At 47.8% G+C, this 23,343-nt stretch overlaps 1 protein-coding gene across 1 annotated transcript in view; it reads left to right on the forward strand.

The window, feature by feature from the left end:
- The window catches only part of FURIN (furin, paired basic amino acid cleaving enzyme), a 369,732-nt gene that overhangs the window by 337,062 nt on the left and 9,327 nt on the right, over positions 1–23,343 (forward strand). The window contains exon 15 of the mRNA XM_069625185.1: positions 3,123–3,239. Within this exon, the coding sequence (XP_069481286.1) occupies positions 3,123–3,239 (117 nt within the window). The remainder of the gene's footprint in view (positions 1–3,122; positions 3,240–23,343) is intronic.

Raw genomic sequence — 23,343 nt, forward strand, 5'->3', positions numbered from 1 at the left:
TGGGTGTAGGTCCCAGACTCTCAATATTCTGAATTGCTTGCTTTACTCACCTGCCAAGTAACTGTCCTCTCGTGGACCGTCATTCTCTGTGGCCCCAGCCCCATTATTATTCATTATTTTAGGGTTTTTTTTCTCTCAAATGAGTGCGGATCCCAGAACTCGAACACCTCTCGGGTAACCTGCATAGCCGTTTGTCTCTTCTGTGCAAGAGCCAGCATTAACCAAGCAGCCGCGTCGCTTCTCGAGGACCCGGTAGCATTCAACAGGGGGGTTCTGCAGCTGCCTGACTCTTCCCTGCTGCGTTTCCTCTCGGGCACTTAGCCGGTGCCTTTGGTGCCCAGAGGTTCGATTCGGCAGCAGCCAGAGTAGTCCTTCTGTCCTGGACCAGGTTTGGGTTCTCCTTCTCCTCCGTTCGGGACTTCTTTTGGCTCCAGTCTGCTCGTCTGGTGTATGGTTCCTGCAGTTCCTCCCCAGGGACTATGTTGGCCTGGCCACGGGCCGAAAGGCCGAGGGGCCAATCCGACCCTGCTTCCCCCACTCACTTCAAGAAACTGTTAAACACCTGGCTATTTAACAAATCCTAATCTGTCCACCTTTCGAATACATTCATAAGTGCCCTGCTCACCACTTTAGTGTAACTATGGTTAGCCCATTTTCTTCCTTCATAAATGTACTTGCGCTGCAATGTTTGTTGTTGTTCTCACCTGTCTTTACTTCCCATGTAACCAGTAAGCTTTACAGCAACCTTGTAACCTACGCTGTGATACCTAATGGGTTTGGGCGTATTTATCAAATGCAATAAATGACCAGTATATCCTGTTGTCTCGCCCAGATGGCTCTAAAAATATGCGACCCACAGGATAAACCTGTTTTTATTACATTGTCATTGGGGAGACTGGGAAAAGCCAGTGGAAGGGCTTCCCCGATGTTATTCCTCAACCTCTGTGGGCTCCCTCAACCATGGCCTAGGTGTCCTACTTCCCCAGAACAGATTGCGTACCAGACTTGTGTCCAGTAACTCCTTTCTACGTTGAGCCTCATTCCAAGGGGAGGCTGAACGGTATTCCTAGGTGTTCTAACGCTTAATAGGTCCCCACAATGCTTTGTGATAGCTTCTCCGATCACTCACTCTCTCCTCCTCGCCTCCTATCCTTTTGCTTTTCTCCCAGTCCCCTGTTCCCTCTGCCTTTCCACCCTTCTCCTCACCTTTCTTCCACCTGTGATCTTCAGAATTCCAGTTCGTCTGCCCTCTCCTCACTGTGTCGTCTCTCTTGCTCTTTCCATGTCATTCTCTTCTCCACTGCATCCTTACTCCTTCAGTTCGCACACTCCTTCCTCTCTTCTGTCTCTTGCTCCTTGTTCTAGCTTCCTCCCTTCTACTCTCTAACCACTGCTACCGCCTCTACCCTACCACTGCTCTCCTTCACTCTCTGTACACTCACCTTCTACTATCTAAATGATCTACTCTTGCACTCCTCCCCTCCTCTCTCCCTTTGAACATATCACTCACACACCCTAATACTGTTACTCTCAACACATACCTTACCTGCACTCTTACCCAACACTACCACAGACTCTTCAGTGTCCCTTTCCACCGCCTGCTCTCTGCTGCCTGGCCTCCCCCTCCTGCTCCACCCAACTTCACCAACCTGCCTCCTTCACAGCTCTGGATGTGGGGATTTTGTACCCCTACTTTCTTTTTACCTCCTCCCCTTCTCATTGGTCCACGTCACGAGTCTCTTATGTCCTATCTTCCTCTTGTTTGCCACTGAAGGCTGGTTTTCCATAGCCAAAGTTTCAAAGTGCCATTTTGGCCCTTCCCTCGTGTCATTCATCTGCATTGCTACTGTGGCCACAATGCGAACCAGCGTTGCTGTCTGTTGGGCCCCTCCCTCCCAGCACGGTGTCCAATGGGTCTTTGTGGCCAGTCTGCCTTTTTCCAGTGAGTTGGGATTTGTACCGGTTGTCTGTTCGCCTCAGCTTTGAGGGAGCTGCTGGATCTTGGTCCCCAGTCAAACGTGCTTAACCTTCTATGCATCGCTCATGAATGCCTTTTAGGGATCCTCCAAATCCCCGTTGCACACCTGGTCACATCCTTCACATTGCTGGACCAGCTCTGTGTCAGGTTCCCAAGTGTGGATTTCTGGAATGCAAAGGAGAATCTTTCATAGCACCTTGCATGTGAACTCGTTGCTTTCTTCATCTGGGCTGTCATTGCGGGGCACAGCCCCTTCCCCCACGTGCTTCTCTAGAGCTCCCTTGCTCGCCTCAGCAGTGACATGGCATAGTCTTGGGGGGGGGGGGGGGGGGGGGAGGGGGGTGCGCATGGAAAGAGATGGAGATCGGTGCACACAGCTGGAGCAGCTTCCCCTCAACATCTGCACATGTAGTTGATTTCACAGCACCTGTACTTTAATGCTGCCCTGCCTATTGTCCAGAATGAAGTTGATGCCCTGATGAACTCCGATCTGGTTATGGGAGGGGTCGGGTGCATGTCTGTGCTAGGTCACCTGGGCATTGAATCCTCTTGTAATGAAACGCAAAACCAAAACTCATACTATATAATAAAAGGCCAGATGTATGTTTGTCTGAAGCCGTCCTGCCGCTTCGTCTGTTATCACTGCTAGAGGGAGTAGTCACCTTACGCATAGAATAAGTTCATCTTCCACGGGAACAAAATGTGGATTTCAACAGTGATAACATACAATTAGCTGCAGAAAAAGCTCAGGGATACCACTTTAACACCATTCTTCAAGTTGCATACACTAAGAAAATATATACATTTTTAAAACAACATATAAACAGAAATTAATTTGACTAAGCACTGTTTCTCACACAAAATAAATGGCTTTTTTCAATGTATTCATGTATTATGTAATTATTCATTGTAATATTTCTTAGTATGTATTTTATCAATGTTAGTCTTTATGTAAGTTTTTGACTTCCTATGTGTTTACACTCTGAAAATGTCTTCCTTTGAGCACCTTAGTTCTTAGTCCTACAGACTTTTCCACTAGTTCTGTAATATGTTAACTAGAGATTTCTTTCTTTTTTACTGCAGCTCTGTAGCATTGGCCTCCATAACAATAATCACCAAACATGTATTGTTCTCATATCCACAGGAACCTTGACACAGTTCACACTTGTCTTATATGGGACTGGGCTGGAGTCGCAGAAACCTTCCAACCAAATGTCTAGCAGTGGCTGCAAGACTTCGGCTTCCGGCCAGGCCTGCATTGGTACGTAAGACCTGCCCTAGCCTGGGGGGAAGGGGTTGGGGGGGTTCTTTACAGATATTCTGCAGAGGAGACCATGGTTTCAAGTGGGATGTGTACGTATGTGTGATTTCATACCCAGCTATTCTTCCTGGATAGGCATAGACTGACTTTATTTAAAAAAAAAAAAAAAAAAACAATGTATGCAGTCCAAAGTTAATTTCTTTTTCCTCACCCATGCTTCCCCCCCCCCCCTTTCATGATCGACCCGCGATTCAAATGTTGTTAAAGTGGGTTCCACGCTTGCTTGTGCTGCCCTTTCTACGGCTGTGCAGTTATCGTCCTAGCAACTGGAAGATGTGTGGGAGGGGGATAGGGGGGGATGGGGTTTGTTACCTCTTTTTGATTACATTTGAGAGGTTCCTGAGGAGGCCAGGAATCCTACTGGGCCATGAATGCAAGAACTGGCGAAGCCTTTGCTACCAGTTATAAAGAAATTTTATTTGCCTCCTGCATGGCCTTGCTATTGACGTTGTCATTCCCAGGTTTTTTAGTGGGTCTGTCCTTCAAACTGCTTATTCACAAAGATTGGACTTTATGTTGGCGGCTGTCGGCACCTACCACATCTTCCTGATGTACAACCTTAGCTTTTTAAGAGGAAAATAATGGGCGGAGGTGGTAAATTCCTCTTACGGGACCTCATCCTTCATTGCATCTGTGGTTTGCTTTTTCAGCCCTGGTCCTGTGATCTTCTGCCCAAGACCTACCTGTATTAGTGGCATTACGTCAGCTGGTAGGGTCTGCTATGCGTGGGGGTTTCACCACCTGGAGTAGTGAGGGCTTTGATAGGGTCGATGATGGGTGTTCCTTAACCCGAGGGCTATCATTTCTCACCATCTCAGTGATGGGCTGAGTCATCCCTCCCTGATGGAGCTGCGGTTCGCATGTCGTTCTCCCCGCGTGAGCGCGACTCGCTCTGCACCTATCAGGGATGGGGTAATTCACCCAATGTTCTATTTGCTGGTCCCCCAGATTTCACAGGGGTCCTCTTAGAGACCAGACAACCAGTAGACGACGTTTGGGGGAAGACTTCCATGAGCGGTTTGGTAGTGTTGGTAGATTTCCTGCTGTCTAAGCTAAACTTGTAACCAAGTGTAATTACAAGTAACAGCGCCGCGATGCCCAGGGGCTGCTTTGTGCGCTATAGAAATGTAAAAAAAATAGTCCATGGTTTCGGCTTCTCATGGGTTTACATGATGCCACCTCTTCCTTACTAGATTCTGCCAGAGTGCTTGGACTCGTTGCGCGGCCATGAGCTGCCGCGAGTGTTATCCCGCATGTGTCCTGCGTTTACTATTACACGAGCCAAGATTTCTTTGTAATGTGTTGGCTTGGAGCCGGGTGCGACCCTGCTTCCCAGGTTACATTCTGGTTGGTCATTTCTTGCCACTTCTTTTGGAAGGTGAAGCAGAGGTGCCCAGCGAGGAGGGATTTACCCTGGTCCCCCAGGACAATGACTACCCAGGATCTCTTGCTTATGACCAGCGGCTGCTCCCCATCCGCCTGCCCCCTGCTGCATCTCCCGGTGAGGAACAGGCGTGGCCTTGAGCGAGAGGTCCTCCAGGCGTGGCCTTGAGCGAGAGGTCCTCCAGGCGGGGCCTTGCCAGATGGGGCCTTGAGCGAGGGGTCCTCCAGGGCGGGGCCTTGAGCGAGGGGTCCTCCAGGCGGGGCCTTGAGCGAGGGGTCCTCCAGGCGGGGCCTTGAGCGAGGGGTCCTCCAGGCGGGGCCTTGAGCGAGGGGTCCTCCAGGCGGGGCCTTGAGCGAGGGGTCATGCATGTGAACATGCGATGCATCCACATTGGCAGAGAACTTGCAATCTGAAGGGTCACTTTAATGCTCATCAAAACCCTGTGCAGCTGTTCCCAGCTCATCGGTGGCCGCTTTTGAAGGTCAGGAATCAAAACCAGAGGGTGGGGTGGGAGGGCGCGGGGGGGGTCGTCTGAGGGGCTCTTATGGCTTTCTGATTTGGTTAAAAATTTCACTCAACATAAAACCAGGGACAGCAAAAGGATACCCCTGTCCACTACAGCTGTCCATGTTTGCCACCATCATGTGAGGGCTTCCATTAAGCGAAAGGCCAGATCCTGTCACCAAGGCGACCTATGAGGGGCACCACAGAAGAGGTGTCCCCACCCTAAAAGCAGGCAAATACAACCTAAAATGGGGAACAATGGACGGGTGGGACCTGCTCTCTGCTTTCCACCGCGCATGTCCGTGGACCTGTTCGAATGAGTGGTACGGGCAGTGCCATAGCGAAGCAGCTGTCCTGTTACTAGCTTAGCTGAAAAGGAGAATAAATGTAACTGCATCTTTTAATGTGTTTGAATTACGTGCTGCAATTAACTATATATTGCATAAAGTTCACTGTTTGAGTTAAAATATAGTTGCCCGAAAAATACCCCTAGTCCGAGTGGGAATTACTTATGTACTGACTAAAAATAAGTTTACTTCAAGAAAATGGAGTGTAAAGTACCCGGAGCCCAAACGCTGGCCAGCGAGACATGAAGTCGGGTGTGTGCCAGGCCACTCGGGAAGCTCAGCGCCTTCAAATCCTTTTAGTAAATAATTGTTTTACACCCTGACTGCTGTGTGGCTGTTTCTTGCAATGTGTTTTGGTTCCCTGCAGGCTTGCATCCTCGTGCATGCCCTATGAATAGCAAGATGGCGGTGGGCCTCTGTGTTCTCATTACGCGAGCGAACGCGCTGTGTAGAGTAGAGGACCTTACAGTGTCCTCTGTTCGTCTAGCGCGTCAATGTCGTCTTTGAACAGCACATTGATTGACTTGAACATTTATCTTTTGAAGTTTAGCCTTTGCCAAATCCCTTTCCTGAAATGGAATCATCTGCCTTCCCAGAAAGTCCCCCCTCCCCCCCAGGCCTTATGCACACGGTAGAAGCCTCTTTAAATTCCGGTCATATGGCTTTAGGGGAAACCTGCCTTTCATGGCTCACTCAAGGTCATGCAGGAACCTTGCGTGTGCAAACCTTTTTGTCAGATGATTGTGTCATGATGGAAAAGAAAAGCGACGTTTATTGTTCGTGTGTCCGGGCCACTGCGAGTGTTGAAGAATTGGTGATGGTTTTTAAGCTTTGCGTTGTTCGTCAGAGGTTTTCTGCAGCCGTGCCTCCTTCAAACCTCTCATCCGAGGTCTTGCAGTTCATTTCCAGCCTCGGGCCGGTTCATGGGTTTCGGGAACTTCCTGGTTCTTTCACCTTTTAAGGGCTGTAATGGTTGGGTTTGTGGTCACCCAGCGTCATGGTGGTGGATGCATGTTGCCCCCGAGCCAGTGTCCTGCAGACGGGGCACACACATACAGGGTGGGCGCTGCCGGCCTTTCGTGCTGGCGGAGGGGGGTTACTAGGGTTGGTCTCCTGCAGGGCTGGCGGCCCTCTGCTGCTCTGCTGCAGTCTGGTTTGGAGAGTCATCCCTGCAGGTTGAACATGGCCAGTCCCCCCCCCCATCCCGTAGTGCAGTCAGACGCTGGCACAGTGTTGGTGATTACAAATAAGGCCCTTTCATCTGAAGGGACTGCACACAACGGTGACCTTTGAAATGAGACTCTCGTGAGAAGGTGAAAAGCGAGACACTGAGCCAGGGCGGGGGCCGGGGGTTGCTGGTCTAAGGCAATGCTCCTGTTTGTCTGGTTTTTCCTGCCTAATTCGGGCAAGGTGAAGGCTTGTGCCCAGGGACATCTCTAAATCGTGCACGTCGTCTAAATGCACCAGAATGCCAGATCATCTGGTTTAGTCACGTGCAGGAGGCAGGCTCAGAGGAGCCATCGCTGTCTACACCCCCTTTCTTATTCGGCACAACACATGCGAGGTGAAATGCTGAGTCCCAGGTATCGGCCATACACTGCACCCTTCAGCCTTCATTTTGTGCAAACATGAAAAGCCCAAGTTCTTACAATAAAGATGGTCCGAGTGTCCAGTACTTGGCGAAGGGAGAGGCACCAGAGACCGTACACTGCCCTCGCACCCTTCCACACCATGTAGTGCCCACTGCAGCCGATCTGTGCGGGCTGATGCCGACCCGTGGTGTGGAGTCCAGCACTCCTCCGGCCTAAACTCAAGCGCTTGAATCCGAGTTTGCTGCGTAGAGAGATCGGGGCTACCAGTTACTACACGTGAAGGAAGCCACAGGTTAACACTGGACTCGATCGGGCAAAGAGGAAGCTTGGCAAGAAGGCAGTGACGAGGCAGATCAAATGCACAGTGCACTACCCTTGGCCCAAGTTTTAAAAGTGAAAACTGTCCTGGTGTGGACCGAGAAGGTCCGAAGCCCAGTGTCTTGGGCTTGACGACCCGACAAACTGCAAATTGAAATCTTGAACTTCTTTGTCGTCATGGTTGCACGCACGCGCCCTTCTGCTCCGTCTGAATAGTAATGGCCATGTCCTTGCTCCCATCACCCCCATCCAGAGGTTCACAGATCTATGCTTGGGTACCATGCACTTGACTGAGCCCACCTTCTGTTCACTCCCAAGGCTCTGCTTCCTCACGTAAAATGTCCGACCTCACCCAAACCAATCGCGTTTGTTCTTGCAGAGGGGCGCCTATGACTACATTTTGATTTTTTTCAAGGGCCTTAGGTTTAGTCACCCTAAGGTTCCCAGGGTCATCCAGACGTGGACCGCTTGCTCACTGTGCTCAGAGAAGCACCGCTCCACCTCACTGATGAGGCCCAACAAGGCTGAAACACGTGTATGGGGTTGCTGTTGGAACTCTTGTTCAGAAGGGAATTGCCTTAGCATTTTGTTGCTGGACTGCCCATGTGGGCGGGACAAAGACTGATATGCAAATAGATATTTCCCATCTGTGAAAGGTAGATGTGAGCAAAAAGCGTGTGCTGCAAACTCTCATCTCAGAACAGGTTATCATGCCATGGAACAGGCCATTTTTGCCGTGTTTGTTCTCAGAGGGGCACCCAGGACTAATTTTTTTATTTTTTCAAGGGTGTTAGGTCACCCTATGTGTCCTAGGGTCATCCAGACGTGGACCCCTTGCTCACTGTGCTCAGAGAAGCACCGCTCCACCTCCCTGATGCTTAACAAGGCCTAAACACGTGTATGGGGTTGCTGTTGGAACTCTTGTTCAGAAGGGAATTACCATAGCATTTCGGTGCTGGACTGCCCATGTGGGCGGGACAAAGACTGATGTGCAAATGGGTATTTCCCATCTGTGAAAGGTACAGTGAGCTAAAGTGTGGCTGTGGACTCTCGAACGGGTACCTTCCCAAAGAACAGGTCAATGGGCCGTGTTCGTTCTCGCAGAGGGGTGCTTAGGACTACATTTTACTTGTGAAAGGAACAGTCCACAATGCAGGGCAGCCCAGGAGCTGGAGATCTGAGAGATGCGGAGAGCGCTGTCCAGAAGACTAGTTCTGTCCATGGTCTGAGGAGTGAAGTGGACAGTGGAAATCCGTTACTCGTTGGTGGGGAGCTGCTCCCCAAGGCTGCAGGAGACTGGGAGAAGGTGGTGTAACCTCTGGGAGGTGCACCGCGGGGTCCGGTAACCGGACCGACACTGCCTGCCCAGGAGACGCGCAAAACACTTGTACAACTGGAAGAGAACCTGAACCGAATCACCGGAACGGCCCACAACACCCCAAGGTAACGGGTTTAACGGGGGAATCTGTGCGGGTGCGAAGGCTGCAAAAGAATTCAATCCACATGAAAAAGATACTGCGAGTCGGTTCCAAAATGAATTGCTCCAACACACAACCACAAAAATAACTGACCAAAATCCTGCATGTAAGAGCACTCTTAGAGAGGTGACACCCATTTTGTTAGACGTGCGACGGGGTAAACTCCTGAAATGTGCAGAATAAACGGGCAATGCGTGCTGCGCTTCCTCAACTGAGAGAGAGGACAGCAATCGGAGGGGGGACCACACTTGCACGGGCAGTCGAACCCGCCGTAGAATGCTCAACTGATCATCCACAACACGCTCCAAAGCTAGTAGACGTACAGACCTAACTCGCTCATTGGTTCGGAGCATTGCGTTAGCGACAGCCTGGTGGGGCTCCAGTGGTGATCAACACACCCCATAATGGACAGGCATTGGCTCCCCGGCTTCCCAATGCGACAGGACTTCATTCTGCTCAGACGCGGAAGGGAAGTGAAATGCGCCGTCTTCATTTCCAACAGATGGTCAAATTGATGTTCCAATTCACGGGCGTCATTACCTTTTCATGGTTGGGGAACATTAACAGCAGAGGGGGGACTGTCTGTCGCTCCACTCTGCACGAGGCTCTGTGCAGTTTGTGGTCAATGGTCCCCAGCGGGGCTCTACTCTTCACCCATGAGCCCTCGCTGCCTCCCATCAATTCCTCCATTTATGCAAATCTGCTTTTTACTATTTCAGAGATTGGTTTGGAGGAAGTCGGACATTTTAAATAAGGCACAGTCTTGGGAGCGACCAGAAGGTGGGCTCAGTCAAGTGCATGGTATCCAAGCATAGATCTGTGAACCTCTGGATGGGGGTGAGGGGAGCAAGGACATGGCCATTAATATTCAGATGGTACAGTGAGCAAAATGTGGCTGCGGACTCTCGAGTGGGTACCTTCCCAAAAAACAGGTCAATGGGCCATGTTCGTTCTCGCAGAGGGGGGGGCGGGGTGCCTATGGACTTTTTTTTTTTTTTTTTTTTAATTGTTTTAAGGTACTTGGGTTTAGTCACCCTAAGTTTCTTAGGGTCATCCAGATGTGGACCCCTTGCTCACTGTGCTCAGAGGCACAGCTCCACCTCATGGCCCAACAAGGCTGAAACACGTGTATGGAGTTGCTGTTGGTACTCTTGTTCAGAGAGGAATTGCCATAGCATTTCTATGCTGGACTGCTCATGTGGGCGGGACAAAGACTGATCTGCAAATGGCTATTTCCCATCTGTGAAAGGTACAGTGAGCTAAAGAATGGCTGCAGACTCTCGATTGGCTATCTTCCCAAAGAACAGGTCAATGGCTGAGTTCGTTCTCGCAGAGGCCAGTGGTCAAAGTGTACGAAAAGAAGTAGTTGAACAATGTTTCCTGCTGGCCTGCAGCCACTCCCCACAAACCCCATCACCACGTCCCCTCCCACACACAATACACCCCCCAAACACTTGCACCTGCTGTTTAAAGGAACGTTCAGTGCAGTGCACTGAAAGTGCAAGTTTCAACTTCTTCCTACACTTTTATTTTAAAAACGAAATCATTCCGGAACTTTTTTTTTTTTAAATAGAGGTATAGGAGCTGTAAAAGGTTATTTAAAGTATAGGAGCAGTGCTCCCGGACGCTCCCGCTCACTACGACCACTGGCAGAGGGGCGCCTATGGACTATTTTATTGATACTTTCATAAGTGGTTCGCCAGTTTTTAGTGTTATCCCACCCAACACTCCCCCACGGAGTACTAGAGCGGCCACTCCAGTTCTCCTGAGCACTCTTCATTTCTCTGCGGGTTCTCCTCTTCCAGTATATTTCATGAAAGTCTTTGTGGCTCTCTGCCTCTTCGCCGTGTCAGTAGTTCCAAAAAGCATGGAATTGTATGTATAACGTGCGGAGGTACTATGAAGGTGTTTTTGATGTGACAATGGTAAGAGGTTTGGTAGTGTTGGAGTTAGGGGTATTGTTGTTGGACCTACTGAGGTACCTGAGATAGGTGGTTATGTTATTGGGGTGTCTCACAGGTTTAGGTAGAGGAGAGTTACTTGGGAGAGGGGTCATACTGTGTTCTCCCCTAGATGGTCATCCTTGTCCCCAGAGGGGGTGTCTCACCTATGAGACTCCCCCTGCTGAGTACCACCCCCAGTGGGACTACCGGGTAGCGGCCTCAACGCCCTGGCCTTATGGAAAGGGGCGACAACTACGGATTTGTCACATTGCGTAATGCAGCTGACGGCTGCTTCAGCACACACCTGGGCCACTGGGACGGGGCGTTTCAAAGATGGGGAAGGCAGTGTTGCATAATGACAAGGTTCAGCTGTGCTTCGTCATCAACCTCCCCCCAGTGATGAGCTGCCTCCAAGCAGTGTTGCGCGCTGTTGTCTCTACACCACTGCAGTCTGAGGATCCCTGTTGGCCTTACATGCTAGAGTACATGGTTTGCAGCAATGCCTCTGCCGCAGACCAGGACCTAGCATTTACTGAACTTGCAACGTGAGTGCCAGGATGGTCATGGCATAGTTTGCTGGGGACGTCGCAGGCAGAATAGTAAACTATGGCATTACATGCAAGTCACAAACTGACAGCTTTGCTGGTATGTGACCAGGGGGAGGCACTTGGAAGCCTTTTTACTGTCATTTTATATTTCATTTATATATTGGTGGGGGGGTGTACAGTTTTGGTCCGCATCATAGAATTAATTATTTCAGGTGTAGCCTAAACCAAGCGGGCAGTCTCTAAAGCGAGTAGTCTCTCTTTTTTGGATGGAGTTTCCAGGGCATGTTCTGGTCTCTCTGAGCAAAGACGCCAGAGAAGATTCTACTGCAAACAACCGCCAGCTGTTGGGGAGATTTTTCATGTTTATGCTAAATCCCCTCTACCTCTGAAACCCCCCGTACTTTTGCTGTCTGGACATTTTCTGTGTTTTCCTGAATGAGGGGAGCACCCTCCCGCACCCCATTCATTCTTTCCTGCGCTGATCACGGGAACCCTATTCTTTGTGTTTTACTTTGTTTTGTAGTCGTTCTTTCCTCCAGACCTTTTAGGCATCTGCAATTGACCTTTGCAGCAAACGGCATCCAATGTTCAGTGTTGCTGGGAGCCCTGCGTGCTCTCCTTTTTCTATTCTTTTATTCTCTTGAACTACTGTTCTCAAGGTTGGGGGGGGGGATACCTTTTACCCTTCTTAGCTTCTCCTTTTGAGAGATCAGCACACACCATCCTATGGTAGCCCCGTTCTCTCTCCTCCTGTAACATTTCTGTTACAGTGACGAGCATAAATGTATGGCTGGTGGCAGTGGACATGTTCTACTGATTGAATTTTTACCCACAGGCTGTCTCCACAGCTGCGGATATGCACAGAAGGGTCATCATTGAACCAAAATGGTGGCTTATTTTTTTTTATCGCCATTTCTTGTGTGCTTGGCCTTACCATTCTGGGTGGGGGATGGTCCTGGTTTGAGTTTTGTTTTTGTTGGTAACCCTTTGTGTAGCCCGCCGAGGCTCCAGTGTGTCTGCGAGGACAGGGAGCAAGGGAGGATCCTGAAACTCTGCTGTCCTTTGTCTTCTGGTGTGCATGAGAGAATCCATTTCCCAATTTGGGGGAGGGGGCTCCTGATTGGACAGCCACCCACCCCTATCTGTAAACTACAGGTAGAGTTTGCAGAGTCTGAATTCCTGATCTAAGGGGATGGTCCAGGGGCAGAGGACAAGTCGACCGCTAGCAGAAGACGACCAGAGACTCCTGCACCCCCTTCCATCAACCACAACGAGACCACTGCTGTCCTGACCTAGTTTTCAAATTGACAGAGTAGCTCTTAAGAGGATTCCTCCTTCCCTTTGGCTGGTGAGACCAACTAGCCATAAGGCAACCCACACAACGAGCCCACCCACAAAGTCCTGTGACCTTCCTGGGCTGCAAACTGCCAATACCCTGAGACCTCTGACCATATTGCAGTGCGTTGTCGTCCCGTGAATGATTACTCCCAGAACATTGGTGGGCTCAGTGACAATATCCCCCTCCTCAAAGTCCCCTCACCAGAGTGCTGGACTGAAGAATCGAGGCAGATTGACTGGCTGGTAAACATTCTCCCTTGGAGGCACCAAAACTGCAGACCCGACATTGGAGCATGAAGAAACCTTTGCTGGGAGTCCTTTCTCTCACCTACTGCTGCTGCGACATACCTTCGAAAGTCCCTTCTTTCGTCTCCACAACCGTGGAACAGGAGACTGGGTCCACTGCTGCTGCACCGTAAGAGAATCCAGCTGCATCTTCTTCACAACTGCTCCGGTACTGTTGGACGCGTGGAAATACTTTGTCATTCTGTCGCTCCTCTGTTGCTGTTGTGCTCATTTTGGTCTTTAAGTGTTTGCCAATACCGTTTGCCCAGGCCTAATGCTTGTGCACTGAGGGGGAGCCTTCCCAAGGTCTCAGACCTTTTTTACCCACAAAAGCATCTTACTTGTAATTGAAGCATCCTCTGGAACTCTTTTCTGCATCTGTGCCTTACCCGCTTTACCTCCCATCTGACTTTTAAAAACTCGTACCAAGATAGGGCTGGACTGCTAAAGCCTTGAGGCCTATTAAAGGTAATACAAGTCTCTCAAAGTACCGACCTGCTATTGATGATGTGGTTTCACCTGTTTATTTCTACAACAGAACATTTGCCGAGTTGCGATAACAAGTGATTTTACTTAATTTGAAATGTATTTATTAAAATGGTACTTACCTGAAAAACTTTACCTTATCTATATAAAATAAATAACGATTTCACTATAGCTTCAAGTGTCTAGGAGTTTCTTTGGGCCTATGTATTTGCTGAGTTCTTTGTGCTGACCTACAGCTCACATCTCCCTCCTAAGATGAGCCTGGCTGCTCTACCACACTATCCATACCTTGAGTAGTACAGACCTCTACTGGAAGTTGGGGCCTGTATAGCAAGGGATAGTTTTATAAAGTCTTCCCCCAAGAAGATTTTAGGAAAATGCCTTGAACACAGGGTCTGTGGCTGAATGGACTAATGCGCCACTAGAGGGTCCTCATAGTCCCAGGTTCGAATCCCGGCAGGTTCACTCAGCACTTCATCCTTCTGAGGTTTATAAAATGCCTACCATTGACTTGGATAATTATAAACCATCGATTAAGGGTGCCAAGGTACCCCTTTTGGGGTGAACGCGTTGTGACACTTGTTGGTGTCGTAGAATTAATAATTTGATTAGAAGTGCTGTACGCTGTGCCCCATACTATGCAAGCATCGCTAGTTACATTGCTGTATTTCATGCAAATGTATTTCTGGGAGTTGAGGACTTTGAATTCCTGAGTTATCTGCCAGACCTAGTGATGTCCTTCCAGGATCAAAGGAACGCATGGTTTCTGCAACTACTAGGGTCAGTAGCTGGCTTGTCCAAGACCGTTGAACTCTGCACCTTGTGCAAGCCCATGTTTCTAGCAGCAGGGCGTCCCAATTTTCAGCCTTTCTTGGTAGTGTAGTTTCAGACTCTGGCTGCTCCAATAATTAAGTCTGAAATATATTTTTTTTTTCATGAGGAATGGAGGTGTCGCGCTCAACGAATTGCAACCCGGTTCATAGATGTTGCATCTTCAAAACGAGGTGTGTACCCCGCTTCAGGGGAAATGTTAATCATTTTCATGACCCGAATCGCAATGGGCTGCAGCCGCCTCCTATACAGGACTACCTTAGTGGACTTGGACAGGTGGGGCCATGAGACTCTAGGATTGGCAGTCTGGAATATGGCCTGGGGGTCCATAATACACGTGTCCCCTCTTCGACTGTGGTTTGGTGGTCTGTGCTGATCATCCTGATCAAACTGGGAGGAGGAAACTGAAGCGGTGTTGCGTGGCGGCTGCATGGACGGGCTTTCTGGTCCTATCCTTCTGCCAGCATGTCTTCCTTCAAAACGCCCCTGCCCTCTTCCCCCCCCCCCCCCCAGCTAAGCAGTCTTCATAGCACAGTTGTGAGCTCTGCAAGGTGTGGTGAACCTTATTCTAGCAAACACAGGTCATTTTGAAGGAGTTTCTTTAAAATGAAACAACCAAAATGCCTGACTAGCCCCTATCGCGATGTGGGACGTGCCCTACCTGACAAAACAAAAGCTACAGGTGTGCTTTAAAGTCCAAAATAAAATTCTTCGGTGCCAATCCCATCCAGCTAACTGGCACTATAACTGTAGAAAAAACATTTAACTAACAGGTAAATGGGAGGCTTTGCCCAATAGCCTCACCAGGGCATCTGCTTGGCTCAATTTGTATCTGGTTTGTTCTTGGGTTTCAAAGTTTCGTTTTCCACCACAGGATATTCATCCCAGTCTTTGTATCAAGGTATGTGTCTAACTGTCTTCTGTTAATAAAGAAAACTGTCTATTGTGAACACTTCCATTCCTCTAGGATTTCTTGTAAACAAAAAAGAAGACTTTGTCCTTCGTGGCGTTGTTTTTTTTTCAAGGCACGGTGCTACTTTCACGGGTTTATTTTCTTTTACCCACGTTGTTTCACATAAGGCGGCTGTTCACCCTGTCTCATTAGACTTCTGTACCTTCTGTTGCTTTCCCAGTCTTGATTCAAAGGGTTCATATCACTTTTGAATCCTCCTTTCATGGGGTAGTTACACACTCTGCTTTCTCAGGCTCCTGCAGCCTTGGTATCCTTCACAGCCGTTAATCACAATGTTCGTACCTTGTAACAGTAGGCTTTCCATCAGGTTTCTCAGGCTCCCACAACCTTGGTATCCTTCACAGCCGTTAATCACAATGTTCGTGCCTTGTAACAGTAGGCTTTCCATCAGGTTTCTCAGGCTCCCACAACCTTGGTATCCTTCACAGCCGTTAATCACAATGTTCGTACCTTGTTACGATAGGCTTTCCATCAGGTTTCTCAGGCTCCCACAACCTTGGTATCCTTCACAGCCGTTAATCACAATGTTCGTGCCTTGTAACAGTAGGCTTTCCATCAGGTTTCTCAGGCTCCCACAACCTTGGTATCCTTCACAGCCGTTAATCACAATGTTCGTACCTTGTTACGATAGGCTTTCCATCAGGTTTCTCAGGCTAACCTTGTTGGCTTCCCCCATGGCTACTTGTCTCCATAGCAATGGTCTGACCTGTGCGGAGCTCAGGGACTCTGGATACCTCATTAGATCTGGTTTGACCGTCCGTTACCCCCCCCCAACTACAGCTCGTTCCTGGTTGCGCCACCAGATGAAATGCTGGTCTCCTCATCTCTGCTCCCTCTCCAACCTCGGCTCTTCAGTTGGGTAGAACGGCAACCCTCGGGCATTAAGCTTGCAGCTTGCTCCTCACTAGTGAGGATGTACTAACAATGCACACCTTAATTAGTGGTCTTAGAGTTCTTAATAATAATTAGTGCTGTGTGGTTGCAAGGGGGGTCGGGGGAGTATTACCTATCCTGACACGTAGACCGGGAACAATATTTTGTTAGGTCTCAAACTCAATGGAGACTCCTGCCCTTTGCACACCTTTTTCCTGTATTAAACAGGCAATACTTTATATTTAAACTAGTCACTATTTCTCAATTCACATATGTAGCACATTTTATAAAAATGCTCATATTCTATAATTTATCATGATGGTGGTTTTCATTTCATTTTCATTTTCCAAAAGCAAAGGCCCAACACGTTTCGGGAGTTGAACCCCCTTCTTCAGGGGTAATATATTATCCAAATAAGGTCAATTCAATCTTTGCTTATAGTAAGGACAATTCACAAGAGATCTCCACTCATTCTTTGCATCAATAAGACAGTTGAAAATTAAACTCCAAATCAGTTATTTTTTTAATGTAAAAATTGTACTTATTTTTAGATACTGCTATGTATCTGACACTCGACAAAATAATGAAAAGAAATATTGAGATTGAATCAGACCCAGTACCAAAAGAAAGGTTTTACGAAAAACCCCATCAGTGTACCTAACTGAATATAAAGAATTAGAAGGTAAAATAGTTCCAAATTAAAAGTGATGACATTCTAAGGACACCCACTAAAAAAACCACACCACCTGTGCTTAACAACTGTAAGAATATCTGTAGCATACAAGCTTTTGTTGTTAAATTCCACAGCAATTCAAAACAGCCTAAAAAGATTGACTGGAATATAGATGGATGGATGGATGAATGACTGCCAATGGCATATATTCCATCCCCATGCAGTGCCCAGCTAGTCTTATTAATTACCTATTTACACATTCAAAGCGAATCTCTGATCCATGGAAAGAGCACGCTGTGATAACAAAACAGTTCACTTGACTATTCAATAATGAATGTGTTCAAATTCTGACTAAAACAGGGTTAGAAATCTTATTCGCCAAGTAGAAAGCAGTTTTCTCTTACGGCACGCTAGCAATCTACAATGAGGAAAAGACGTGTAACCAAGTGAAGCAATTTCCGTGAGTAAATAAAGTTTTAAAAAATAAATTCATGAAATGGATGTGTGTTTAACATCACCCGATCCAAACTAGAGCCACCCATTAGGTAGAAATGAAAGTGCATAACTCTGCTTTTCATATATATATATCTCTCCTCACTGGCTCCATGGCCCAGTGTGGCTCCGCCCCTCCAGGACGTCAACAATGTGGAGGCTCGCCTCTGCGTAGCAGGTCCCCCTTTTGCCATAGTAGTTTCCTCTTATACATGTCACATGAGTAAACAGAACAGTGTCCTCCTTGGCTGACTATGGCGTTCAGGCAGTGATGAGCATTACCTGTAGCCAATACCAGAAAAGGAGGCTCTTTGTTAGAATATAGTCGTTGCAGGACATATTTTCTGTATCCATATATGTAGACCAGTTGGTGAGCACTAGGAGGTCCGATCTGGAATGGGAGACCGTGTCTGAAGACGTAGATGAATAAGTCATTACCAATTTCTGCCCCATTACCGCAAGGGTGAGAGATGTTAACTGACCATTGATGTCCAAGTGCACGAGATCAGTAAGCCAAAACTTGAAAGTAACTGACTAGCATCCCTGGTGGCCATAAAGAACAGAACATGCATGTCAGAATGAGCTAAAACCCTAATAAACGGGAGGAAGTCCACTCAAACACTGTACTCTAACACGTGACCCAGACATGAAAACACTGGCTATTCATCACGAGCCAAACACAGATAAGACACCTGCAGAACTCCCTCAGTGTACACACGCACACAAACACCAGATAGCACGCACTGCCAAGTACAAGGGAAAGGAAAGGGCATACCCCATTACCTCGGGATGGCCAGGAGTGTTCTTAAATTGGAAGTATCGCAGACTACGGAATTCTCTTCCCTTACTTATGTCTCACGCATATCTTGATGTCTCATCAAAGTGTCCAAGGTTGTTAAGCTAGGCGCCAACCAATGGGAAGTCCCCTTGCCACACAGCCTTTGGTGGATATTGCCAACCTTTTGGCTGTCCTTTTGATGGATTAGAAATGGTATCTATTATGAGATGGGTCCAGACGGAGCCATCAGATAGGCATAGACCAATGAAGTTTGTTTGTTTGTTTTATTATTTATAATGCGCACATAACCACAAGGATAACAAGGTGCGAACATAGTAAGAGGGTTGGATAGCTTAGTTACATACAGCATATTAAATAACGTCCCGTGGAGTTACAATAGGGATAAAGTAGTAACATGGGTAAACAGATATCAAAGACATTTTATCTAGTGCAGTTTATATAGTAGCGGGGGTACACTGAACAATAATACAATTGGTGATGGCACTGATAATGGCATGAGGAGCCACCAGGGAGTATTATTTGTCATGGTCCTTCATCCATTGTATAATGTATGTCCTGAACTGAAAGTAAGGGATGTCTTTCCTTAGAGGTGGCGGTAGTGAGTTCCAGTGAGTAGCTGCTTTAACAGGGAAGCTGTTCCCTCCAGTCAGGGACCGTTTGAATCTTGGGACTAGTAGTAGATTGGCGTTGGCACTTCTGGAGGGGCGGTATGAAACCTGTCTAGAGAATCTTGTTATCAGATATTTCGGGGCCATGTCATGAAGGCATTTGTGTGTCAGTGAGACAGACTTAAGGAAAATGTTGTCTTTCGTGGAAAGCCAGTTAACAGATCTTCTGGTATCTGAGATGTGGGCTTTCTGGGGATACTTAGAGCTGCTCTTAGAGCATTATTTTGAAGGATTTGGATCTTGTTTATGATATGTTTGTTACTGCCTACGTAAAGGGCATTACAGTAATCCAGCTTAGATAGGATCAATGCTCTGGCCAAGGTAGTGCAGTTATTAGGTGTTAGGAGTGGTTTGGCAGCTCGGATGAGTTTACAAGTGTAAGCAGTGGCGGAGGCCATTGCGTTTACCTGTTTGTTAAATGATAGTGAGGAGTCTAGGTAAAAACCCAAAGTTTTTACCTCCTTGGCCACAGTGATGGTGTTGTTATCAATTACGAATGATGAGTAAATTTGGCCGAGTTTGTTGATATTGGCTGAGGTACCAAGAATGAGGCGTTCTGTTTTGTCATCATTCAGGCATAGTCCGTGTGAGGCCATCCATGCCTGAATGATGAGGTACACTCTGTTTACAAAGGCCAAATCCTTGTCATAATCCCCCGACAACGGGATGAGGATCTGAGTATCATCTGCATAGTTTGTGTAGGTGATACCCAGACCATCGAGATCATCGAAAAGGGGCTTTGTAAAGATGTTGTACAATGTAGGAGAGACGCAGGAGCCCTGAGGCACGCCACAGGCGATGGGCGTGGGGTCAGCAGCCGCTAATGGTGAGAAGACGCGCATTGTTCTATCACTGAGGAAGGACTGAATCCAGCCTATAGCCTCATGGGAGAAGTGTGCGGCCGACTCGAGATGTTTGCACAGAATCCCGTGGTCAACTAAATCGAAAGCTGCTGAGAGGTCAAGGAGCAGCAGCAGTGCAGTTTTGCCCTGGTCTCTCAACTCGTCAATTTGTATCTTAAGGTCAACCAAAGCGGTTTCGGTTCCGTGTTGGGGTCTGAAACCAGATTGTCGTATTCCTAGAAGGTGGTTATATTCTAGGTATTGTTGGATTTGTAAATATGCCAATTTGTCGATGATTTTAAGCATGAATGGTACTGTGGTGATAGGACGATAGTTCGTAGGTATGGCGGGGTCTAGGTTTTGTTTTTTAAGGAGTGGGAGGACCCATGATTGTTTCAGGTTATTGGGTATTATGCCTGAGTTGAAGGATGCATTTATTCGTTTAGTGATGAAGGGTGATAATTCACGAGCTGCATCTTTTATAAGTTGTGCTGGGCATAAGTCCTCGTGGCAGTTCGATGGTTTAAGAGTGAGGATGACATTCTCAACCTCTTTGATAGATACTTTGCGGAAGTTGAAGTGGGGGGTGGTATCAAGTGAGGGGGTCAGGATGGAAGGTGTCACTGTCACATCGTTAATATTGGATTTCGTAATGGCGAGAAGGGTAGCCTTTTTATGGTGGATCTTCGTTTGCAAGGTGGTGATTTTATTAGACAGGGCATTTTGAATGTTTGTACACCAGTTTTTATCCTTAGTGCAGGAGTCTGGGGTTTGGATAGGAGATTCTAACTCCTTCAGAATTGTAAAGAGCTCTTTAGTATTGGACTTAGCTTGGGTGATTCGGAGGTTGTAGGAAGTTTGTTTGGTGGAAATTATTTCTTTTTTGTAGAGGGCTGATTGCTTACTTAGGTTGTGCTTATTGGTCTCTGAAGGATCAAGTCTCCATATTTTCTCACGACGACGTTTCTCACGTCTGAGTTTTTTTAGTTGTGGGGAGAACCAGGAGTTCACATGTTTACGTTGTTTGCTTTTTCTAATCTTTAAGGGAGCTATGGCATCAAGGGATGATAGCATCACTTTATTGTACACGTCTACCATGGTAAATGGGTCAGTGTTGTCTGGTATAGAATTGAGGGTGGGTATGATCAGCGGGATGAGGTTTTCTGGCGTGATGTTTCTTTTATTTCTATTGGGGACTGCTGGGGCTACATTATCAATGAGTAGCGCAGGTGGGGCCTCTAAGGCGAATGTGATCAGATAGTGGTCTGACCAAAGCTGAGGTAGTGTGGATAGTACCGAGATGGGGCAATTGTGCACAGCAATCCAATCAAGGGTTCTACCTTTAGTATGAGTAGGTCATGTAATCTTTTGGGTGAAACCTAGTTCCTCTAGGGAGTTATTGATTAGTGTGGCATTCGAGTCTCGGGGGTCATGGAGTCCTAGGTTGAAATCTCCTAGTACGAGTTTCTGGGAGGAACTTTTCAGATTATTAGATAGGATATTATTGAGATCTTCTTCGAAGAGTCCTATAGGGCCTGGTGGGCGGTAGATAAGGTGGATAGTTACAAAATGTGAGTTAGTTATGGATAGCTTGGCTGTGAGGACTTCACAAGAGTTTGTACTAAGAGGTGGATCGAGTTTCAGTGTGAGATTCATTTTATGTATGATGGCAAGACCTCCACCTCGCGACGTGGTACGGTCTAGTCTGAGGAGGGTGTAGTCATCTGGGATGGCTAACATAATTGCTGGGCCGGCTGCGGGGTGGAGCCAGGATTCTGTGATGGCTAGGAAATCTAAGTTTCCATTATGTAGTATGTCTGCAATCTCCATTGCGTGGGCGACCATAGAGCGTGCATTTATGTACGCCCCTTTTATCGTTGGTTGAGCTGGTGGGGGCAGTGCCTTGGGATCGCTTGGGGGGTGTAACAGTCTCTCTGTAGAGTCTGCTGTTGAGTTGCAGGTGATGTCGATTGGATTTACTAGGGCCAGTAGTGGTGTTAGATACTGTTTTAGGTAAGTAGTCATGCAATCTTGGGAGTCTTGCACGTAGTTTAAGATTCCCTTGTATTAGAGTGCATGGTCTGGTGAGCTGCTTGGCCGAGTAATGTACAGGAGCCAATGGTAGGGTATGTTGAGGCATGGTGAGGTCTTGTAGCGTGATTATGTAAAGGAGGGCTCTTAGGAGTGTTGTTTAGAGTGGTGGTAGGTACATGTTGTACGATTACGAGTATGTGCAATGGACCTGGAAGCACAGTTTCAGTATTCAGGACTGGGGTGGCGAGCACAAAGTAAGCTAGGTGAGAGGAGCAAAGCTTCAGTCTATCGGGTGGCTTAGTGAGGTGCAGTAGGGCTGGAAGCTAGGCGATTACAAGGCAGAGGTGATAAGGGCAGTAATCAGTGGCAACAAGCTGTAGAGCACATACGTAATAGCTTCAGTCTAGTAAGACACAGTAATTAGATAGAGTTGATTGCCGAGCTATAGAGACTGGTGACTGAGTGTTCATATACATTACGTTTAACAAGGTCATAAACTGTGGCAGCATTATCTATCAGATGCATACATTATTAGTTCACATGCTTCGTACACTTTGCCTACTGTCCACATACTGTGGTTGGTGGCCACCATAAGGCACAACACAGTAGTCAATGTGGTCAATAGGCGACCATAAGGCACAACACAATGGTCAGTGTGGTTGGTGGGCGACCATAAGGCACAACACAATAGTCAATGTGGTCAATAGGCGACCATAAGGCACAACACAATAGTCAATGTGGTCAATAGGCGACCATAAGGCACAACACAATAGTCAGTGTGGTTGGTAGGCGACCATAAGGCACAACACAGTAGTCAATGTGGTCAATAGGCGACCATAAGGCACAACACAATAGTCAATGTGGTCAATAGGCGACCATAAGGCACAACACAATAGTCGGTGTGGTTGGTAGGCGACCATAAGGCACAACAAAATAGTCAGTGTGGTTGGTAGGCCACCATAAGGCACAGTATAATCATTAGTGTGCCTCTACATAAAGAGACCATGCAAAAGTTGAAGTACAAAGGCACAACGTGCAAAGTTTGCAAGGGCACGAAAGCTAAAGAGAATAAATTATGCCCTAGTACCACGGGCAATGTTCAAAGAGGCAGAGTGTGCAGCCCTGACAATGGTTTAGGAAGCGTAGGTGCAGAGGATGGCATTAGCAGTGTCGCGCGATGATACGGATTTAGTTGATAAGTCTCGGCAGTGCAGCCAACTAGATGGCCAGGTAAGTGTGCACGCAGAAGCCCCGGTCTTACCGTGTTAATAGGAGGTCAATGGTGCCGCGCTAACGATACTGCCACCTTGAAGCAGATGGATAATGGAAAGGGCCATATAGCGCCTCACGTGCGCCAAACAGGCGCTCAACAGGCCTTTGTATGGCCTTCGTATGGCCTTCGTAGGAGCCGCCGGCACATCCGCCTGCCGGCGGATGTAAGATGCTGGATATGCGAGGCTTAGCCTCGTTGTGGCGCCGCGATGCGCCCGGCATGCGGGGGACAGGCAGGAAGTAGGACACGGCCAGGCAGGCCTTCGTTGCAGCTTACCAGCTGTTTCAGGGTTCCAGCGATGGGGAAGGGCTCCTGCCCTCTTCCCTTGGATGGGACGACGAAGTGGGGGCCAAACAGGCGCTC

This window comes from Ambystoma mexicanum, chromosome 11 (genome assembly GCF_040938575.1).
Source record: "Ambystoma mexicanum isolate Mex_15411 chromosome 11, UKY_AmexF1_1, whole genome shotgun sequence".
Taxonomy (NCBI): Eukaryota; Metazoa; Chordata; class Amphibia; order Caudata; family Ambystomatidae; genus Ambystoma; species Ambystoma mexicanum.